This window comes from Salmo salar, chromosome 15 (genome assembly GCF_965601325.2).
Source record: "Salmo salar chromosome 15, fSalSal1, whole genome shotgun sequence".
In the NCBI taxonomy this organism is placed as follows: Eukaryota; Metazoa; Chordata; class Actinopteri; order Salmoniformes; family Salmonidae; genus Salmo; species Salmo salar.
In genome coordinates this window covers 24,475,001-24,498,865 of record NC_138305.1, presented here as the reverse complement: position 1 = coordinate 24,498,865, position 23,865 = coordinate 24,475,001, and the positions used below count along the sequence as shown (strand labels likewise).

Below are 23,865 nucleotides of genomic sequence, written 5' to 3'. Positions count from 1 at the left end.
GGTGAATAGCGGTGAATAGCGGGTGAATAGCGGGTGAATAGCGGGTGAATAGTGGGTCAATAGTGGGTGACTAGCGGTGAATAGCGGTGAATAGCGGGTGAATAGTGGGTGAATAGCGGGTGAATAAGGGTAAATAGCGGGTGAATAGCGGGTGAATAGTGGGCGAATAGGGGTAAATAGCGGGTGAATAGCGGGTAAATAGCGGGGGAATAGCGGGTGAAAAGTGGGTAAATTGCGGGTGAATAGGGGTAAATAGCGGGTGAATAGCGGGTGAATAGCGGGTGAATAGCGGGCTAATTGGGGTAAATAGCGGGTGAATAGCGGGTAAATAGCGGGGGAATAGCGGGTGAAAAGTGGGTAAATTGCGGGTGAATAGCAGGTGAATAGCAGGTGAATAGCAGGTAAATAGCAGGTGAATAGCGGGTGACTAGCAGGTGAATAGCAGGTGAATAGCGGGTAAATAGCGGGTGAATAGGGGTGAATAGCGGGTGAATAGTGGGTGAATAGCAGGTAAATAGCGGGTGAATAGCGGGTGAATAGCGGGTGAATAGTGGGTGAATAGCGGGTGAATAGGGGTAAATAGCGGGTGAATAGCGGGTGAATATCTGGTGAATAGCGGGTAAATAGCGGGGGAATAGTGGGTGAAAAGTGGGTAAATTGCGGGTGAATAGCAGGTGAATGGCGGGTAAATAGCGGGGGAATAGCGGGTGAAAAGTGGGTAAATTGCGGGTGAATAGCGGGTGAATGATTTTGAGAAAGGGGACAGGGGCGGGGCTGTATGGCAACTTGACACCCCCCCACCCCCCCCCTCCACATACACACACAAAAACACAGGTGGGTAAATAGCGAGTGAATAGGGGGTGAATAGGGGGTGAATAAGGGGTGAATAGTGGTAAATAGCGGGGTAAAAGCGGGTAAATTGCGGGTAAATAGCAGGTGAATGGCAGGTAAATAGCAGGTGAATAGGGGGTGAATAGCGGGTGAATAGCAGGTGAATAGCAGGTAAATAGCAGGTGAATAGCGGGTGACTAGCAGGTGAATAGCAGGTGAATAGCGGGTGAATAGCTGGTGAATAGGGGGTGAATAGGGGTGAATAGGGGGTGAATAGCGGGTGAATAGGGGGTCCTCATGCTTAAGTTCAGGGTCAGAATACACATAAGTGCATAAAAAGTGAATGGGTTCCATTTACGTGCGCTTAACTCGTGTCGGAATTGTCCTGTTAGCGTCTGGCTGCCAGGCTTGCTCGTTGGGGCGTATGGGGGATGTTTTTGTAGTTGTGTGTGTGTGTGTGTGGTGGGGGGGGGGGGGGGGGGTCCCCTTTCTCAAAATCATCCAGGATATCGCGTTCAAAAGGACCTCTGTCAAACAGCAGATTGACTTCACGATCAAGATGGTTTTCCTCATCAGTTTATGTGAAATGGTCCCGTGTGGCTCAGTTGGTAGAACATGGTGTTTTCAACGCCAGGGTTGTGGGTTCGATTCCCACGGGCGACCAGTACGGAAAAAAAAGTACAAAAAAAATAAAGAAATGTATGAAATGTATGCACTCACTACTGTAAGGCGCTCTGGATAAGACCGTCTGCTAAATGACTAAAATGTAAATGTAATTTTTTTCCCCCCTCACTATACGAGGCCTGTTAGAACATTTCTGGACGTTGTATATTTTCTTGCAACAGAATGGTAAACAAAAAAACAACGATGTTGTGAGATGTACTTTAATAAACCATGTGATTTTTATTGTCACTGTACATTTAGTGCACAGGTAGAACTGACCCACTTAAACAAAACAAAACACATATTTACACATGAATACAGTGAGCATGACCACTACAAAACACATCAAATGCTCCATAATCTTTCCCAAATATGTGTGTCAAACATAGAGCTTCCATAATGTTTACATTATTTACAATTTACATTATTCTATTTGGCTTTTGTGGCGGCAGGTAGCCTAGTGGTTAGAGCATTGGGTCAGTAACCGAAAGGTTGCTAGATTGAATCCCCGAGCTGACAAGGTAAAAATCTGTCGTTCTGCCCCCTGAACAAGGCAGTTAACCCACTGTTCCCTGGTAGGCTGTCATTGTAACTAAGAATTTGTTCTTAACCGACTTGCCTAGTTAAATGAATGTAAAAAAAAAAAAAATATGAATATACACAGTCTCTCTCCATAGACTCTCTTTAAAGGTAGGAGAAGTTTGTCCTGTAGGTATCACAATGAACCAAAGCTTTCATTCTTACCCAGATACCTCATACATCTTGCTTTTATTAAGGGGGAATCAACCCTCTAGGGTAATCAAATATCTAGGGTGCATACTGTGTCCCGTACCTTCACTAGTCAATACACCGCGGACCACAACGAGCCCTAAGTCAGAGGCAAATTGTTGTTTGTGTTTTATGTAAATTCTAGTCATCTCAATGATAAGATACTCTAGTCCTCCACAAATAGAACATTGAATAAGCAGCTTCCTTCCTCCCAGGAATGTGCCCCTTTTCACCTCCATGTTTTCAAAACCCAGACAAGCAGTGATATTCCTGTATTTCTTTGCCACCAGGTCTCAGGGGGGGGACAGCCTGGCCCGCTTCCAAAACCAGGAGTAATTGATATGTTCTGTCTGCTTTGTTCTGTACCACAATTCATGGTAATGTACTGTATATAGCGCTATGTTCCCCCGTTTTACGACGCAAGGAGCCGTGGCTTCACCAAGTTCCCAAACACAACATGAAATAACATTTAAAAATGGACCACTGGCTCAACTTTTTGCTCTTGTCTCTTTTAGTTTTTTTTTTCTTCTTTGTTTTCCTCAAAATAGGTGATGACTAATATATTAATTAATTTCCTTTAATACTGAATCAAAACAAATAATAACACATCATTTGTGAAAACACAACAGCCAAATCCCAAACGTCTATAGTAGTTTAGGACTGGGAACAGTTATCATGGCAGATAGAACTGAAGGGGGTGGAATATATAATATACTAACAGTCGCTGTGTATTTTTAACTGTATTCTCTTCATTTAAACATGTTAACAAAAGTACAACCAAAGATTCAACAGTCAGCTCATTAACAAACACAATAGTATTGGCCATATTTGCCTTGCATAGCTCATTGATCACTCTGTTACCTATTACACTGCTAATATAACTGTTATAACTCCTCTTATTAACTGTTAATAAACCGTTAAAGACGCCCATGCAATCGCGTTAGCCGTCTAGAGTCATTTAGCCAAAAACCCTTCGCTGCCAATCCTGTTAAACGGTCTCCTCTCTGTCCCACAGGTGACGGAGTCAATGCTGAGATTTAATTGCTCTATTTCTTTTGAGAATTTTCAGCTTATGAAGACAATTAAAATTAATTGGATATATACCGTTTTAGCCTCTTAAAATAAATTAAGCATTTTTGTCTTTTATTTTTCTTACATTAATTTGAGCGAATAAGGGGGACGGGGACGTTAGGAACAATAATTATCTTGAATTAATCATTATCTTTCAGGAGAACAGAGAAGGGAATAGTACTGAAACTCACAACTCATTGGAGAGATAATCTCTTTGTCTTAGTATTATTAACATAGTTAATAATATTGTATGCGACCTTTACCCAACACCTCACAACCCTTTGTCAAGAGACTTGAATCTCTTGCCATAATAGGTAAGGTGTTTGCTTGACAGTTGCTGGACCCAGGTTCAAGCACCGGTCGGGGCTACTCCCAAATTTACTACAATATAAAGTCTGGTTGTAAGCTTCTAGGAGCTATTGGAATATGAAGTAAGTATCTGGATAGTTAATTTATATTCCCAATAGCTTAAAATACTGTGGCAAATTGGGGAGAGAACTGATCTTGGACCTGTACAAAGGACATATTATCACTGTCCTGAGATCCTTTAAATGACTGAATTACAGTGTTGGAGTCAATTCCATTCAACTCATGAAGCACACTGAAATTCTAATTCTCTTCAATGTTCTTTTATAAGGGTACATTTGGAATTGGAATTTGGTTTAATTTCTGAATTGACTGGAGTTTAAATGGAATTTATTATTATTATTATATATATTTTTTTATTTTACCTTTATTTATCTAGGCAAGTCAGTTAAGAACAAAGTCTTATTTACAATGACGGCCTACCCAGGCCAAACCCTCACCCGGACAACGCTGGGCCAATTGTGCACCGCCCTATGGGACTCCCAATCACAGCTGGTTATGATACAGCCTGGAATCGAACCAGGGTCTGTAGTGTCGCCTTTAGCACTGAGATAAAGTTCCTTAGACCGCTGCGCCACTCGGCAACCCAAACACTGCTGAATTAGGCTGCGTTCACACAGGCAGCCCAATTCTGATATTTTTTTGACCAATCACATCAGCTCAGAAAAAATATGATGTGAAAACATGTGATTGGTCAAAAGATCAAATTAGTGGGAAAAATATCAGAGTTGTGTAAACACAGCCTTTGGCAGTTATCATCGTCCTTTTCATTCCCATAACTCTTTCTCATTGTCAACATTACAGACTATGGTTGACTGTAGAGGAGATGAGATGTTCTGAACAGTGTATCGGTTTGATCATTACACCTTTGAGAGGAGGGAGTTAGTGGTTGGTGGGTGCCAAGGGAATAGCAGTCTATCTCTTCTGTATTTAGCTATAATTAGCTACACATTACATTACTGTGAGTTGTTGGGAGGTTAAGCTCTGTTCCCCACAGGGATCTCTGAAGTGGGGAACCCTGCTCCCTCTGCTCGGGGTACAACAGAGTAGGGTTGTCATGACACCAGTATCGTGACACCACTGTACCTTCCTTGGCAAAAAAAGAAAACACGAAACAGACTTCACTCTATAGTCATTTAAAAAAAACGGCTTTATGTAAAATATTGTGTGATATAAGAGAGAGGGGAAAAAACTCTCGGGGACTCTGGGAAGGCTCTCTGACAACGGAAGGCTGTGCGTTTGAAACATTAGAATGTTTTTTTTTTCTCAAGTAAATTAAATCGGCGTCATGTTTTGTATCCTTGCCACGATACTTTCAAGTATTATGAAACACCAATATCGTGACACAACCCTATGACAGACTGTCACTGTGCCTTCCTTCTCCATCAGATGTTTGAGTAATGTAACTAAAAACCACATGACATGTCTTTTCATGTAAATGAAATTACATTTAATGGAACCACCATATCCTGGATTAACTGAGCTTGCTTGGCCAATTGGACTAATGGTATAGTCCCAAAAGTGTATACCACACCCATCTGGCATTCCAAGCAAATGCTCCAAATATTTTGAAACATTTAGATTTTATTTCAACCAAGGTCTGGTTACAAAGTGCTCAAACTCTTACCCCTAAAGGTGTATGGATGTGTTTCTTTGATAAATAATATAACACAATTACTACCAAATCATACCCAATCCATTCCTGGGGAAATTGACACAATATACAGTACATATACAGTACCAGTCAAAGGTTTGCACACACCTACTCATTCAAGGGTTTTTCTTTATTTTACTATTTTCTACATTGTAGAATAACAGTGAAGACATCAAAACTATGAAATTACAAATATGGAATCAAGTAGCAACCAAAAAAGTGTTAAACAAATCAAAATAGATGTTATATTTTCGATTCTTCAAAGTAGCCACCCTTTGCCTTGATGATAGCATTGCACACTCTTGGCATTCTCTCAACCAACTTCACCTGGAATGCTTTTCCAATAGTCTTGAAGGAGTTCCCACATATGCTGAGCACTTGTTGGCTGCTTTTCCTTCACTTTGCTGTCCAACTCATCCCAAACCAGCTCAATTGGGTTGAGGTCAGGTGATTGTGAAGGCCAGGTCATCTGAGGCAGCACTCCATCACTCTCCTTCTTGGTCAAATAGCCCTTACACAGCCTGGAGCTGTGTTGGGTCATTGTCCTGTTGAAAAACAAATGATAGTCCCACTAAGCGCAAACCAGATGGGATGGCGTATCGCTGAAGAATGTTGTGGTAGCCTGCTGGTTAAGTGTGCCTTGAATTCTAAATAAATCACAGACTTCTTTGAGGAAAAGATCATGATCATTAGAAAGCAAATTACGGACTCCTCTTTAAATCTGTATATTCCTCCAAAGCTCAGTTGTCCTGAGTCTGCACAACTCTGCCAGGACCTAGGATCAAGGGAGACACTCAAGTGTTTTAGTACTATATCTCTTGACACAATGATGAAAATAATCATGGCCTCTAAACCTTCAAGCTGCGTACTCGACCCTATTCCAACTAAACTACTGAAAGAGCTGCTTCCTGTGCTTGGCCCTCCTATGTTGAACATAATAAATGGCTCTCTATCCACCGTATGTGTACCAAACTCACTAAAAGTTGCAGTAATAAAGCCTCTCTTGAAAAAGCCAAACCTTGACCCAGAAAATATAAAAAACTATCGGCCTATATCGAATCTCTCATTCCTCTCCAAAAATTTTACTAAAAGCTGTTGTGCAGCAACTCACTGCCTTCCTGAAGACAAACAATGTATATGAAACACTTCAGACTGGTTTTAGACCCCATCATAGCACTGAGACTGCACCTGTGAAGGTGGTAAATGACCTTTAAATGGTGTCAGACCGAGGCCCTGCATCTGTCCTCGTGCTCCTAGACCTTAGTGCTGCTTTTGATACCATCGATCACCACATTCTTTTGGAGAGATTGGAAACCCAAATTGGTCTACACGGACAAGTTCTGGCCTGGTTTAGAGCTTATCTGTCGGAAAGATATCAGTTTGTCTCTGTGAATGGTTTGTCCTTTGACAAATCAACTGTAAATTCTGGTGTTCCTCAAGGTTCCGTTTTAGGACCACTATTGTTTTCACTATATATTTTACCTCTTGGGGATGTCATTCGAAAACATAATGTTAACTTTGAGTGCTATGCGGATGACACACAGCTGTACATTTCAATGAAACATAGTGAAGCCCCAAAATTGCCCTCCCTGGAAGCCTGTGTTTCAGACGTAAAGTGGAAGTGGATGGGTGCAAACCTTCTACTTTTAAACTCGGACAAAACAGAGATGCTTGTTCTAGGTCCCAAGAAACAAAGAGATCTTCTGTTGATATGACAATTAATCTTGATGGTTGTACAGTCATCTCAATTAAAACTGTGAAGGACCTCTGGACCCTGATCTCTCTTTTGACAAACATATCAAGATTGTTTCAAAGACTGCGTTTTTCCATCTAAGTAACATTGCAAAATTCAGAAACTTTCTGTCCAAAAATGATGCAGAAAAATGTATCCATGTTTTTGTTACTTCTAGGTTAGACTACAGCAATGCTCTACTTTCTGGCTACCCGGATAAAGCACTAGATAAACTTCAGTTAGTACTAGACATGGCTGCTAGAATCTTGACTAGAACCAAAACATTTGATCATATTACTCCAGTGCTGGCCTCCCTACACTGGCTTCCTGTTAAGGCAAAGGCTGATTTCAAGGTTTTACTGCTAACCTACAAAGCATTACATGGGCTTGCTCCTACCTATCTTTCCGATTTGGTCCTGCCATACATACCTACACGTACGCTACGGTCACAAGACGCAGGCCTCCTAATTGTCCCTAGAATTTCTAAGCAAACAGCTGGAGGCAGGGCTTTCTCCTATAGAGCTCCATTTTTATGGAATGGTCTGCCTATCCATGTGAGAGACGCAGACTCGATCTCAACCTTTAAGTCTTTATTGAAGACTCATCTCTTCAGTAGGTCCTATGATTGAGTGTAGTCTGGCCCAGGATTGTGAAGGTGAACAGAAAGGCACTAGAGCAACGAACCACCCTTGCTGTCTCTGCCTGACCGGTTCCCCTCTCTCCACTGGGATTCTCTGCCTCTAACCCTTTTACAGGGGCTGAGTCACTGGCTTACTGGTGCTCTTCCATGCCGTCCCTAGGAGGGGTGCGTCACTTGAGTGGGTTGAGTCACTGACGTGGTCTTCCTGTCTGGGTTGGCGTCCCCCTTGGGTTGTGCCGTGGCGGAGATCTTTGTGGGCTATACTCGGCCTTGTCTCAGGATGGTAAGTTGGTGGTTGAAGATATCCCTCTAGTGGTGTGGGGGCTGTGCTTTGGCAAAGTGGGTGGGATTATATCCTGCCTGTTTGGCCCTGTCCGGGGGTATCATCGGATGGGGCCACAGTGTCTCCTGACCCCTCCTGTCTCAGCCTCCAGTTTTTATGCTGCAGTAGTTTATGTGTCGGGGGCTAGGGTCACGATGACTCCTTGTTGTTCCCAGTCCAACTGACCGTGCTGCTGCTCCAGTTTCAACTGTTCTGCCTGCGGCTATGGAACTCTGACCTGTTCACTGTTATTACTATTATTTGACCATGCTGGTCATTTATGAACATTTGAACATGTTGCCCATGTTCTGTTATAATCTCCACCCGGCATAGCCAGAAGAGGACTGGCCACCCCTCATAGCCTGGTTCCTCTCTAGGTTTCTTCCTAGGTTTTGGCCTTTCTAGGGAGTTTCTCCTAGCCACCGTGCTTCTACACCTGCATTGCTTGCTGTTTGGGGTTTTAGGCTGGGTTTCTGTACAGCACTTTGATATATCAGCTGATGTAAGAAGGGCTGTTTAAATAAATTTGATTTGACAGTGTCACCAGCAAAGCACCATCACACCTCCTCCTCCAAGCTTCACGGTGGGAACCACACATGCAGAGGTCATCTGTTCACCTACTCTGCGTCTCACAATGACACGGCAGTTGGAACCAAAAATCTAAAATTTGGACTCATCAGACCAAAGGACAGATTTCCATCGGTCCAAATGTCCATTGTCTCTTCTTCTTATTGGTGTCCTTTAGTAGTGGTTTCTTTGCAACAATTCGGTCATGAAGGACTGATTCATGCAATCGCCTCTGAACAGTTGATGTTGAAATGTGTCTGTTACTTGAACTCTGTGAAGCATTTATTTGGACTGCAATTTCTGAGGCTAGTAACTCTAATGAACTTATCCTCTGCAGCAAAGGTAACTCTGGCTCTTCCTTTCCTGTGGTGGTCCTCATGAGAGCCAGTTTCATCATAGTGCTTGATGGTTTTTGCGACTGCACTTGAAGAATCTTTCAAAGTACTTGAATTTTTCTGTGTTGACTGACCTTCATGTCTTAAAGTAATGAGGGACTGTTGTTTCTCTTTGCTTATTTGAGCTGTTCTTGCCATAATATGGACTTGGTCCAAATAGGGCTATTTCTGTATACCACCACTACCTTGTCACAACACAACTGATTGGCTCAAACGCATTAAGAAGGAAAGAAATTCCACAAATTAACTTTTAACAAGGCACACCTGTTAATTGAAATGCATTCCACCTCATGAAGCTAGTTGAGAGAATTCCAAGAGTGTGCAAAGCTGTCATCAAATAGGCAAAGGGTGGCTACTTTGAAGAATCTCAAATATGTTTGATTTGTTTAACACTTTTTTTGGTTAGAACATGATTCCACATGTGTTATTTCATAGTTGTGATGTCTTCACTATTATTCTACAATGTAGCAACAACAAAAAAGAAAGACCCTTAAATGAGTAGGTGTGTCCAAACTGTTGACTGGGACTGTATATACCAGACTATAATGTTATACAACTGACATAAATAAACAAACAAGAGAGAAAAAAACAAATCAGATTGATCAGATACTTGAGTAGCTCTAACCAATCAGATTGATCAGATACTCGAGTAGCTCTAACCAATCAGATTGATCAGATACTTGAGTAGCTCTAACCAATCAGATTGATCAGATACTCGAGTAGCTCTAACCAATCAGATTGATCAGATACTTGAGTAGCTCTTACCAATCAGATTGATCAGATACTCGAGTAGCTCTAACCAATCAGATTGATCAGATGCTCGAGTAGCTCTAACCAATCAGATTGATCAGATGCTCGAGTAGCTCTAACCAATCAGATTGATCAGATGCTTGAGTAGCTCTAACCAATCAGATTGATCAGATACTCGAGTAGCTCTAACCAATCAGATTGATCAGATGCTCGAGTAGCTCTAACCAATCAGATTGATCAGATGCTTGAGTAGCTCTAACCAATCAGATTGATCAGATGCTTGAGTAGCTCTAACCAATCAGATTGATCAGATGCTTGAGTAGCTCTAACCAATCAGATTGATCAGATGCTCGAGTAGCTCTAACCAATCAGATTGATCAGATGCTCGAGTAGCTCTAACCAATCAGATTGATCAGATGCTCGAGTAGCTCTAACCAATCAGATTGATCAGATGCTCGCGTAGCTCTAACAAATCAGATTGATCAGATGCTCGAGTAGCTCTAACCAATCAGATTGATCAGATACTTGAGTCGCTCTAACCAATCGGATCATATTATTCCTATTCACAGGGTGAAAAGAAACCAAACCTCTCAGTAGTTACAGGTGATCTAGAGCCAAGAGTCTCTGATTATAACAGCAGTTCTGTACACAGCATCTTTATATACATGACTATATTCCACAGTGTTTATATATTCACCCCTAAAATCAGTTTGTCTCGTTTCCCTGTATTCCTCATTAATTTCGTTCCATAGAAACAACTATCAGCGTTATAATGTCACTATCATAGGTCTCCATGGCATCACCCCACCTATTCAGGGCCTGTCCTTCATCCTCATTGGGCGATGCAGCTGTCATTCAAGCCTCCCCGCCCAATTATCAAGCCTTGGCCTCCAGCATCTCCAGGAAGAGTTTGTGCATGGGCACTTTTCCCTGCACTTTGATGCTGTAGAAGTGCTGCACTGCCTTGGCGGCGGTCTGACGGAGCAAGGGAAGGGTCATCAGCAGCTTTCCTGTCCGCCGAGGGTCCTCCGTGTTGTGGGCACCTTCTAAGTCCTGCAAGGCCTCATGGAGAGAGTCCTGGAGCCGCTGAACAGCCTCCACATTCTCTATATGCGTGGAGTCTATAAGGAGAGAGATGAGGAGGAGGAGGAGGGAAGGGGTAGAAAGAGAGAAGGAGGGGGAGAGAGAGATGCAGAGAGAGAGAGACAGAGAGAGGGAAGGGGAGAGAGAAAGAGGTGAGGTGAGGTAGAGAGAGAGAGAGGGAGAGGGAGGGGGAGAGAGAGAGGGCGAGAGAGTTGAGGTAAAAAGAGGTGAGGTAGAGAGAGAGAGAGAGAGAGAGAGAGAGAGAGGGGAGGTAGAGAAAGAGGGAGACAGAGGGAGGGGGAGAGAGAGAGGGAGAGAGAGGTGAGGTAGAGAGAGAGAGAGAGAGAGAGAGAGAGAGGGAGGGGGAGGGAGGGGGGGAGGGGGGAGAGAGAGAGAGGTGAGGTAAAAAGAGTTGAGGTAGAGAGAGAGAGAGAGGGAGAGGGAGGGAGGGGGGGAGAGAGAGAAAGGGAGATGGAGATGGAGGGGGAGAAAGAGAGGGAGAGGGAGGGGAGAGAGAGAGGGAGGGGGAGAGAGAGAGAGAGAAGGAGGGGAGAGAGAGAGAGGGAGGGGGAGAGAGAAAGAGGGAGAGGGAGGGGAGAGAGAGAGAGGGAGTGAGAGGTGCGGTAAAAAGATTGAAAAGTAAATAAACTTTGGTTGTCTTTTACTTAATGCCAACAAAAAGTAGCCCGCAAATAAAAACTTGGTGGCTCACAATTATTCCAACCCACTTTAAATTCCGTGGCTCCTTTTTAGCAAGCATAATTTGTTTTTGAAAAGCTCTTTCTCTCTCTCTCTTTAGTTTATAGTTAATCACTGGATTTAAATACATGTGTGTACTGGGACTCCAGGGAGAGGACTGTATAAATCTAACCAGGCTGTATCCTGGACCATATACTCTCATCTACTAATTCATTCAGATGACTGCATTAGCTGTGTGTGTGTGTGTGTGTGTGTGTGTGTGTGTGTGTGTGTGTGTGTGTGTGTGTGTGTGTGTGTGTGTGTGTGCGTGAGTGTGTGTGGTGCGTGGTGCGTGCGTGCGTGCGTGCGTGTGTGCGTTAGCAGGGTATCGTTCAACTCTAGCGGCAGACAGCCTTATTTTCCATCAGAAAGAGAAAGCAGTCCCCTTTAAAACAACAGTCCAAAAATTAAAACCAACCCAAAAACACACAGCAAACCTCCACTTCATAGAAAGTCTACATGACTGATTTTTTTATCAATTGCAGATAGTGGTTTTCCAGATTTGGATAAGGCTTTCAGAAGTGCATTTCATTTGCACAGCAGCATGTCCTGGATGGAGGGAGTTGACACTTGATATGCCTTAGAAATTGTCTGGTTGTGTCAACTGGGAAATCTGTGAACACTAGACAACATCTTGGTTTGAACTTGTTTCTTTAACGAGACAGTGACTGACACGCCAAGGGACTGCCTGTTTATAAATGGCTGGCTGACACGCCAAGGGACTGCCTGTTTATAAATGACTGACTGACACGCCAAGGGACTGCCTGTTTATAAATGACTGACTGACACGCCAAGGGACTGCCTGTTTATAAATGACTGGCTGACTGACACGCCAAGGGACTGCCTGTTTATAAATGACTGACTGACACGCCAAGGGACTGCCTGTTTATAAATGACTGGCTGACTGACACGCCAAGGGACTGCATGTTTATAAATGGCTGGCTGACACGCCAAGGGACTGCCTGTTTATAAATGACTGGCTGACTGACACGCCAAGGCACTGCCAGTTTATAAATGGCTGGCTGACACGCCAAGGGACTGCCTGTTTATAAATGGCTGGCTGACTGACAAGCCAAGGGACTGCCTGTTTATAAATGGCTGGCTGACTGACACGCCAAGGGACTGCCTGTTTATAAATGACTGGCTGACTGACACGCCAAGGGACTGCCTGTTTATAAATGATTGACTGACACGCCAAGGGACTGCCTGTTTATAAATGACTTACTGACATGCCAAGGGACTGCCTGTTTATAAATGACTGACTGACACGCCAAGGGACTGCCTGTTTATAAATGACTGACTGACACGCCAAGGGACTGCCTGTTTATAAATGACTGACTGACACACCAAGGGACTGCCTGTTTATAAATGACTGGCTGACACGCCAAGGGACTGCCTGTTTATAAATGACTGGCTGACTGACACGCCAAGGGACTGCCTGTTTATAAATGACTGGCTGACACGCCAAGGGACTGCCTGTTTATAAATGACTGGCTGACTGACACGCCAAGGGACTGCCAGTTTATAAATGGCTGGCTGACACGCCAAGGGACTGCCTGTTTATAAATGGCTGGCTGACTGACAAGCCAAGGGACTGCCTGTTTATAAATGGCTGACTGACACACCAAGGGACTGCCTGTTTATAAATGACTGGCTGACTGACACGCCAAGGGACTGCCTGTTTATAAATGGCTGGCTGACTGACACGCCAAGGGACTGCCTGTTTATAAATGACTGACTGACACGCCAAGGGACTGCCTGTTTATAAATGAAGTGTAAAATCCCTACATTTTACTACCAGAATTCCGGAGAATCAGGAACAGAGTATCAGTACTTTAAAAATAGAGCAGTAGAAGACAGGACATGTAAATGAGGCAGAAAAAACGTACAGCAGAGAGCTAATTACAATCTTAACTGACTGATTAAGTGTCTGTTACCAGGCAGCCAGCTATCTTCTGTTGTAAATTACCTTTCTATCAGGGGACATTAACTAGGGTACGTCGACCGTACGTGTGTTCTGCACCACTCTGCATTTGGCCCTTCATGTTAACGCCGATGTGATCCTTCACCGCGACGTGTGTGTGTCTGTCTGTGTGTCTGTGTGTGTGTGTCTGTGTGTGTGTGTCTGTGTGTGTTTGTGTTTATGTTTCTGTGTGTCTGTGTGTGTGTTTCTGTGTGTGTGTGTCTGTGTGTGTGTGTGTGTGTGTCTGTGTGTGTGTGTGTCTGTGTGTCCGTCTGTGTGTGTCCGTCTGTCTGTCTGTGTGTGTGTCTGTGTGTGTGTGTGTGTGTGTGTGTCTGTGTGTGTGCGTGTGTGTGTGTGTGTGTGTGTGTGTGTGTGTGTGTGTGTGTGTGTGTGTGTGTGTGTGTGTGTGTGTGTGTGTGTGTGTGTGTGTGGTGTGTGGTGTGTGTGTGTTAGTGAGAGAAGGGCAGAATGCATAACTAATTTCCATATAATCTGTCAGCAGGCTGGCGTCAATCCCGTCGATACTGCGCTAATTACCAAATCAATGGCCATGAATTTCCACAGCTGTCACACAGACACACACACACATACAGAACAGATCTCTGTGAGACAGTATGTCAACACACCATGGCTGGCCTCTCTCTCTCTATCCACCACTCTATACCTCTCATTCTGTTATTCCTCTCTGATCCTTCCTCTCTCCTCATTCTGTTATTCCCCCCTCCCTCCCTCCCTCCCTCCCTCCCTCCCTCCCTCCCTCCCTCCCCCTCCCTCCCCCCTCCCTCCCCCCATTCATCTCGTGAGGAGTTTGTCATCTGAAGACTAAAGAGAAAGCTCCCTGCTCAGCATTGTTCATTTCTCAGTATGTCAGGCAGGAAGCAGGAGAAACAGGCCCTCAATCAGTCACTGACTAGCTGGGGGACAGGACCCTCCAGACAGTCACTGATTAGTAGGGGGACAGGACCCTCCAGACAGTCACTGATTAGTAGGGGGACAGGACCCTCCAGACAGTCACTGATTAGTAGGGGGACAGGACCCTCCAGACAGTCACTGATTAGTAGGGGGACAGGACCCTCCAGACAGTCACTGATTAGTAAGGGGACTGGACCCTCCAGACAGTCACTGATTAGTACGGGGACAGGACCCTCCAGACAGTCACTGATTAGTAGGGGGACTGGACCCTCCAGACAGTCACTGATTAGTAGGGGGACAGGACCCTCCAGACAGTCACTGATTAGTAGGGGTACAGGACCCTCCAGACAGTAGGAGGATTAGTAGGAGGATTGGACCCTCCAGACAGTCACTGATTAGTAGGGGGACAGGACCCTCCAGACAGTCACTGATTAGTAGGGGGACAGGACCCTCCAGACAGTCACTGATTAGTAAGGGGACTGGACCCTCCAGACAGTCACTGATTAGTAGGGGGACAGGACCCTCCAGACAGTCACTGATTAGTAGGGGGACTGGACCCTCCAGACAGTCACTGATTAGTAGGGGGACAGGACCCTCCAGACAGTCACTGATTAGTAGGGGTACAGGACCCTCCAGACAGTAGGAGGATTAGTAGGAGGATTGGACCCTCCAGACAGTCACTGATTAGTAGGGGGACAGGACCCTCCAGACAGTCACTGATTAGTAGGGGGACAGGACCCTCCAGACAGTCACTGATTAGTAGGGGGACAGGACTCTCCAGACAGTCACTGATTAGTAGGGGTACAGGACCCTCCAGACAGTAGGAGGATTAGTAGGAGGATTGGACCCTCCAGACAGTCACTGATTAGTAGGGGGACAGGACCCTCCAGACAGTCACTGATTAGTAGGAGGATTGGACCCTCCAGACAGTCACTGATTAGTAGGAGGATTGGACCCTCCAGACAGTCACTGATTAGTAGGGGGATTGGACTTTCCAGACAGTAATTTATTAGTATGGGGACAAGACCCTTCAAAAAGGCATTGATTAGTCAGAGGGCAGGACCTTCTAGACAGTCATTGATTAGTAGGGGGACAGGACCCTCCAGACAGTCATTGATTAGTAGGGGGACCCTCCAAACAGTCATTAATTAGTAGGGGGACAGGACCCTCCAAACAGTCATTGATTAGTAGGGGGACAGGACCCTCCAAACAGTCCTTGATTAGTAGGGGGACAGGACCCTCCAGACAGTCAATGATTAGTAGGGGGACCCTCCAAACAGTCATTGATTAGTAAGGGGACCCTCCAAACAGTCATTAATTAGTAGGGGGACAGGACCCTCCAAACAGTCATTGATTAGTAGGGGGACAGGACCATCCAAACAGTCATTGATTAGTAGGGGGACTGCACCCTCCAAACAGTCATTGATTAGTAGGAGGGCAGGACCTTCCAGACAGTCATTGATTAGTAGGGGGACAGGACCATCCAAACAGTTATTGATTAGTAAGGGGACAGGACCCTCCAAACAGTCATTGATTAGTAAGGGGACCCTCCAAACAGTCATTGATTAGTAAGGGGACCACATGGAAACAAATGAGCCCCAATGCTCATTCCACTTCACTTAACACATTTTATTGGCCCTGTTTTCCCAGTGAAATGTTAGTATACGGTGAAGTGCTGGCAGGCAGCTGTTGTTACAGAGAGATCACTTCAGATTCAAGTCGAAATGTGTCATTTTTGCAAGTCCCTGGGATGTACATTTGCAAAAAAAAATATGTCTACAAATGTACTGAAAATTAAATACAGAAATATCTTATCTACATACATTCAAAAGTTTGGGGTCACTTGAAAATGTCCTTGTTTTTGAAAGAAAAGCACATTTTTTGTCCATTAAAATAACATCAAATTGATCAGAAATACAGTGTAGACATTGTTAATGTTGTAAATGACTACTGTAGCTGGAAACGGCTGATTTTTTATGGAATATCTACATAGGCGTACAGAGGCCCATTATCAGCAACCATCACTCCTGTGTTCCAATGGCACGTTGTGTTAGCTAATCCAAGTTTATCATTTCAAAAGGCTAATTGATCATTAGAAAACCCTTTTGCAATTATGTTAGCATAGCTAAAAACTGTGGTGCTCATTAAAGAAGCAATAAAACTGGCAATCTCTAGTTGAATATACAGTGCCTTGCAAAAGTATTCATCCCCCTTTGCGTTTTCCTATTTTGTTGCCTTATAACCTGTAATTTAAATTAATTTTTATTTGGATTTCATGTAATGGACATACACAAAATAGTTCAAATTGGTGAAGTGAAATGAAAAAAAAAAAACGTTACATTTTTTTTTCAAAAAAAGGAAAACTGAAAAGTGGTGCGTGCATATGCATTCACCCCCTTTACTATGAAGCCCCTAAATAAGATCTGGTGCTACCAATTACCTTCAGAAGTCACATAATAAGTTAAATAAAGTCCACCTGTGTGCAATCTAAGTGTCACATGATCTGCCACGTGATCTCAGTATATATACAACTATTCTGAAAGGCCCCAGAGTCTGCAACACCACAAAGCAAGGGGCACCACCAACCAAGCGGCACCATGAAGACCAAGGAGCACTCCAAACAGGTCAGGTGCAAAGTTATGGAGAAGTACAGATCAGGGTCCGAAACTTTGAACATCCCACGGAGCACCATTAAATCCATTGTTAAAAAATGCAAAGAATATGGCACCACAACAAACCTACCAAGAGAGGGCTGCCCACCAAAACTCACGGACCAGGCAAGAAGGCCATTAATCAGAGAGGCAACCAGGAGACCAAAGATAACCCTGAAGGAGCTGCAAAGCTCCACAGCGGCGATTGGAGTATCTGTCCATAGGACCACTTTAAACTGTACACTCCACAGAGCTGGGCTTTACGGAAGAGTGGCCAGAAAAAAGCCATTGCTTGAAGAAAAAAATAAGCAAACTTTTTGTGTTCGCCAAAAGGCATGTGGGAGACTCCCCAAACATATGGAAGAAGGTACTCTGGTCAGATGAGACTAAAACTGAGCTTTTTGGCCATCAAGGAAAACGTTATGTCTGGCGCAAATCCAACACTTCTCATCACCCCGAGAACACCATGCCCACAGTGAAGCCTGGTGGTGGCAGCATCATGCTGTGGCTATGTTTTTCATCGACAGGGACTGGGAAACTGGTCAGAATTGAAGGAATGATGGATGGCGCTAAATACAGGGAAATTCTTGAGGGAAATCTGTTTCTGTCTTCCATAGATTTGAGACTGGGACGGAGGTTCACCTTCCAGCAGACAATGACCCTAAGCATACTGCTAAAGCAGCACATGAGTGGTTTAATGGGAAACATTTAAATGTCTTGGAATGGCCTCGTCACAGCCCAGACCTCAATCCAATTGAGAATCTGTGGTATGACTTAAAGATTGCTGTACACCAGCGGAACCCATCCAACTTGAAGGAGCTGGAGCGGTTTTGCCTAGAAGAATGGGCAAAAATCCCATTGGCTAGATATGCCAAGCTTATAGAAACATACCCCAAGATACATGCAGCTGTAATTGCTGCAAAAGGTGGCTCTATAAAGTACACTGCTCAAAAAAATAAAGGGAACACTTAAACAACACAATGTAACTCCAAGTCAATCACACTTCTGTGAAATCAAACTGTCCACTTAGGAAGCAACACTGATTGACAATACATTTCACATGCTGTTGTGCAAATGGAATAGACAACAGGTGGAAATTATAGGCAATTAGCAAGACACCCCCAATAAAGGAGTGGTTCTGCAGGTGGGGACCACAGACCACTTCTCAGTTCCTATGCTTCCTGGCTGATGTTTTGGTCACTTTTGAATGCTGGCGGTGCTTTCACTCTAGTGGTAGCATGAGACGGAGTCTACAACCCACACAAGTGGCTCAGGTAGTGCAGCTCATCCAGGATGGCACATCAATGCGAGCTGTGGCAAGAAGGTTTGCTGTGTCTGTCAGCGTAGTGTCCAGAGCATGGAGGCGCTACCAGGAGACAGGCCAGTACATCAGGAGATGTAGAGGAGGCCGAAGGAGGACAACAACCCAGCAGCAGGACCGCTACCTCCGCCTTTGTGCAAGGAGGAGCAGGAGAAGCACTGCCAGAGCCCTGCAAAATGACCTCCAGCAGACCACAAATGTGCATGTGTCTGCTCAAACGGTCAGAAACAGACTCCATGAGGGTGGTATGAGGGCCCAACGTCCACAGGTGGGGGTTGTGCTTACAGCCCAACACCATGCAGGACGTTTGGCATTTGCCAGAGAACACCAAGATTGGCAAATTCGCCACTGGCGCCCTGTGCTCTTCACAGATGAAAGCAGGTTCACACTGAGCACGTGAAAGACGTGACAGAGTCTGGAGACGCCGTGGAGAACGTTCTGTTGCCTGCAACATCCTCCAGCATGACCAGTTTGGAGGTGGGTCAGTCATGGTGTGGGGTGGCATTTCTTTGGGGGGCCGCACAGCCCTCCATGTGCTCGCCAGAGGTAGCCTGACTACCATTAGGTACCGAGATGAGATCCTCAGACCCCTTGTGAGACCATATGCTGGTGTGGTTGGCCTTGGGTTCCTCCTAATGCAAGACAATGCTAGACCTCATGTGGCTGGAGTGTGTCAGCAGTTCCTGCAAGAGGAAGGCATTGATGCTATGGACTGGCCCGCCCGTTCCCCAGACCTGAATCCAATTGAGCACATCTGGGACATCATGTCTCGCTCTATCAACCAATGCCACGTTGCACCACAGACTGTCCAGGAGTTGGCGGATGCTTTAGTCCAGGTCTGGGAGGAGATCCCTCAGGAGACCATCCGCCACCTCATCAGGAGCGTGCCCAGGCGTTGTAGGGAGGTCATAAAGGCACGTGGAGGCCACACACACTACTGAGCCTCATTTTGACTTGTTTAAAGGACATTACATCAAAGTTGGATCAGCCTGTAGTGTGGTTTTCCACTTTATTTTGAGTGTGACTCCAAATCCAGACCTCCATGGGTTGATAAATTGGATTTCCATTGATTATTTTTGTGTGATGTTGTTGTCAGCACATTCAACTATGTAAAGAAAAAAGTATTTAATAAGATTATTTATTTCATTCAGATCTAGGATGTGTTGTTTAAGTGTTCCCTTTATTTTTTTGAGCAGTATATTATTGTTTTTTTTGTTTGTATTTTTATTTTTTTTGTCATTTAGCAGACGCTCTTATCCAGAGCGACTTACAGTAGTGAATACATACATTTCATTTCATGCATTTTTTTTTTTTGTATTGACTTTGGAGAAGTTGAATAGTTATGCACGCTCAAGTTCTGTTTTTTTGTCTTATTTCTTGTTTGTTTCACAATAAAAAATATTTAGAATCTTCAAAGTGGTAGGCATGTTGTTGACTTTCTTCTGAAACTCATCAGTCGATTCTTGTTCTGAGAAATGAAGGCTATTCCATGTGAGAAATTGCCAAGAAACTGAAGATCTGGTACAACGCTGTGTACTACTCCCTTTACAGAACAGCGCAAACTGGCTCTAACCAGAATAGAAAGAGGAGTGGGAGGCCCCGGTGCACAACTGAGCAAGAGGACAAGTACATTAGTGTCTTGTTTGAAAAACAGACGCCTCACAAGTCCTCAACTGGCAGCTTCATTAAATAGTACCCGCAAAACACCAGTCTCAACGTCAACAGTGAACAGTGAAGAGGCGACTCCGGGATGCTGGCCTTCTAGGCAGAGTTCCTTTGTCCAGTGTCTGTTCTTTTGCCCATCTTAATTTTTTTTATTTTTATTGGCCAGTCTGAGATATGTTTTTTTCTTTGTAATTCTGCCTAGAAGGCCAGCATCCCGGAGTTGCCTCTTCACTGTTGACATCCTCTCGCTGAAACTATTGTCTTTTTTTGTCTTATGTTGCACCTACTTCTCATTTTCCAGGAATATTCTTGTTACTGAATTGGATTCAGTCTCGTTAGGTGAACTGTGTCCTCACCTTTGGTCTAATAATTTTCCCATTATCTCCAAACTGTTCCCTTTTCCCAATTGCTACCATGGTTATGCTTTTCATATTTCTTCTGTAAGAAACATTTCAATTTATCCCTTTAGAGTGTAAAGGATGCTAACCCTAACCCTAATCCTAACCCTAACCCTAATCCTAACCCTAACCCTAACCCTAATCCTAATCCTAACCCTAACCCTAATCCTAATCCTAATCCTAATCCTTAATCCTAGACAGAATTAATACCTTAACTTAACCGTAGAGTTGTTTCTGTGACAAACGTCTGGAGTTTATTCGGACCAGTGAGCCATAATACAGGATGTCGCCACTAGGAAGCAACAGCGAGCACTTTAATCCGCTCGTTCCGGCACCGAGGGTCTCGTCTTCAATTCCAGTGATAGGCAATCGTTTTTTTTTTTGTTGCAACTTTGAAATTGGATGTTTAGAGCGACTTCAAAATGTGTTGTTTGGTGAAACGTGGAAAAACATCTAATTCTGCAGTGAGACTGTGAGAGCTTGTTACCTGTTATAGAGATAAAGCAGGGGGGAGAGAGAGAGAGAGAAAGGGGGAGAGAGATAGAGGGAGAGAGAGCGAGAGAGAGGGGGGAGAGAGAAATAGAGAGAGAGAGAGAGAAAGAGAGGGGAGAGAGAGAGAGAAAGAGCACTGACAATCACACACACGCTATACACACACACACACATGCACTCAGAAGAGGCAAGGACATGCACACACACGCACACACGCACACACGCACAGACACACACGCACACACACACACACACACACACACACACACACACACACACACACACACACACACACACACACACACACACACACACACACACACACACACACACCCCCCCCCCCCCCCCCCCCCCCTAGAGGTATTTAATTAAAGAGCCGTGTTGCCGACCCTTTCGTCCCCTTTCTTATCTCAGACCGTCTGTGTGGAGGTCAGATAGACCATCACTTGTTTTGTTTTATTTCTTTGTTTGTTTTAATTATATGTCAGATAGCAGATTTATTAGAGATTTACCATTCAGATGTACCCTACTGTCAAGCTTCAGGGGGACGGGACTGTTTCCTGTGTCTCGTTTTGTCAATAGGTTTATATTAGTGTGTGTGTGTGTGTGTGTGTGCGTGTGTGTGTGTGTGTGTGCGTGCGTTTGCGATAATGTTTATTGCATCTCTGCATCTCTGTCGTCCGTTGTCCTACCTGAGTTGGAGAGGGCGATAGCCTTAAGTGTGACAAACTCCTCCTTCTCCATGCTCAGCTTCTTATAGCGTCGGACCAGAGGCAGGATGGCAACGTGCAGATCCAGCAGGCCAGATAGACGAGCGTGTTCCTCATCCACCACATAGTCCTCAGCATACACCAGCTCCTCCTCGCAGGCCAACGAGCGGAACACGATGTTCAGGACCAGGATCTCCATCCAGGCACTCTGCAGTAGACTCATCTGGTCTGCCAGAGACAGGCTGGAGAATCCTGGGAAGGGAAGGTAGACATAGATATTTAAAGATGTAGGTTTATCAGGAATAGGGTAATTGGATCGAGTAACCTGTGCACCCCACACATTGGCTCTGTACCCTGTATACTCCGTTCGATGGTGCCGGAGGGGATGGCTGCCGTCTTATCGGCTTTTAACCAACCATGCTATTTTGTTTGTTTATTCGCGTTGTTCGTAACTTGTTTTGTACATAATGTTGCTCCTACTGTCTCTTATGACCCAAAAAGAGCTTCTTGACATCAGAACTGCGATTACTCACATCAAACTGGATGAAGAATTCTTCTTCAATGAGTCTAATGAGAGGAATATACTACTACAGACATCCGACCAGATTTCATGAAAAAAAGATCAGGGTACCATGCGAGGATCAGGCGACGAGTGGCTAATTTACCCCTGCATTCTGTCCTGCTAGCTAATGTTCAATTGCTGTAAAATAAATGGGACGAACTAAAAGCACGTATATCCTACCAACGGGACATTAAAAACTGTAATATCTTATGTTTCACCGAGTCGTGACTCAACGACGACATTAATAACATACAGCTGGCGGGTTATATAGTCTATCGGCACGACAGAAAAGCAGCCTCTTGTAAGACATGGGGCAGAGGCCAATGCATATTTATTTTACTAGGCAAGTCAGTTAAGAACAAATTCTTATTTTCAATGATGGCCAAGGAACAGTGGGGTTAACTGCCTTGTTCAGGGGCAGAATGACAGATTTCTACCTTGTCAGCTCGGGGATTCAAACTTGCAACCTTTCAGTTACTAGTCCAATGCTCTAACCACTAGGCTACGCTGCCGCCCCAAGGTATTCACAGGTGTATGTGAACAACAGCTGGTGCACGATATCTAAGGAAGTCTCAAGTTTTTTCTCGCCTGAGGTAGAGTATCTCATGATAAGCTGTAGACCACACTATCTACTTAGAGAGTTGTCATCTGTATTTCTCGTAGCTGTCTACATACCACCACAGACCGATGCAGGAACTAAAACCTCGCTCAATGAGCTGTATAGCGCCATAAGAAAACAGGAAAACGCTCATCCAGAGGCGGCGTTCCTAGTGGCCAGGTACTTTTACGCAAAGAAAAATTCTAGACCACCTTTACGCCACACACAGAGACGTGTACAAAGCTCTCCCTCGCCCTCCATTTCAGCAAATCTGACCATAATTCTATCATCCTGATTCCTGCTTAGAAGCAAAAATTAAAGCAGGAAGCACCAGTGACTCAGTCTATAAAAAAGTGGTCAGATGAAGCAGATGCTAAACTACAGGACTGCTTTGCTAGCACAGACTGGAATATGTTCTGAGATTGTTCCGATGGCATTGAGGAGTACACCACGTCAGTCACTGGCTTTATCAATAAGTGCATCGAGGACGTCGTCCCCACAGTGACTGTACGTACATACCCCAACCAGAAACCATGGATTACAGGCAACATTCACACTGAGCTAAAGGGTAGGAGTGGGACACTAAGCCGGAAGCTTATAAGAAATCCCGCTATGCCCGCCGACGAACCATCAAACAGGCAAAGCATCAATACAGGACTAAGATCGAATCGTACTACACTGGCTCCGACACTCCTCGGATGTGGCAGGGCTTACAAACTATTACAGACTACAAAGGGAAGCACAGCCAAGAGCTGCCCAGTGACACGAGCCTACCAGACGAGCTAAATAACTTATATGTTCGCTTCGAGGCAAGTAACACTGAAACATGCATGAGAGCATCACCTGTTCTGGACGACTGTGTGATCACACTCTCTGCAGCCGATGTGAGTAAGACCATCAAACAGGTCAACACTCACAAGGCCACAGGGCCAGACACGCCTCCCTCCACAACTGGATCCTTCACTTCCTGACGGGCCGCCCCCAGGTGGTAAGGGTAGGTAACAACACATCCG

At 44.6% G+C, this 23,865-nt stretch overlaps 1 protein-coding gene across 1 annotated transcript in view; it reads right to left on the bottom strand.

Moving 5' to 3' along the window:
- Positions 1–5,126: 5,126 nt before the first annotated feature.
- LOC106571038 (steroid hormone receptor ERR2) overlaps positions 5,127–23,865 on the bottom strand; it is a 193,780-nt gene continuing 175,041 nt past the window's right edge. The window contains exons 6-7 of the mRNA XM_045695538.2: positions 21,675–21,944; positions 5,127–10,880 (exon numbers count right to left, since the gene is read on the bottom strand). Coding sequence (XP_045551494.1) covers positions 10,636–10,880; positions 21,675–21,944 — 515 coding nt within the window. The 3' untranslated portion in view covers positions 5,127–10,635. The remainder of the gene's footprint in view (positions 10,881–21,674; positions 21,945–23,865) is intronic.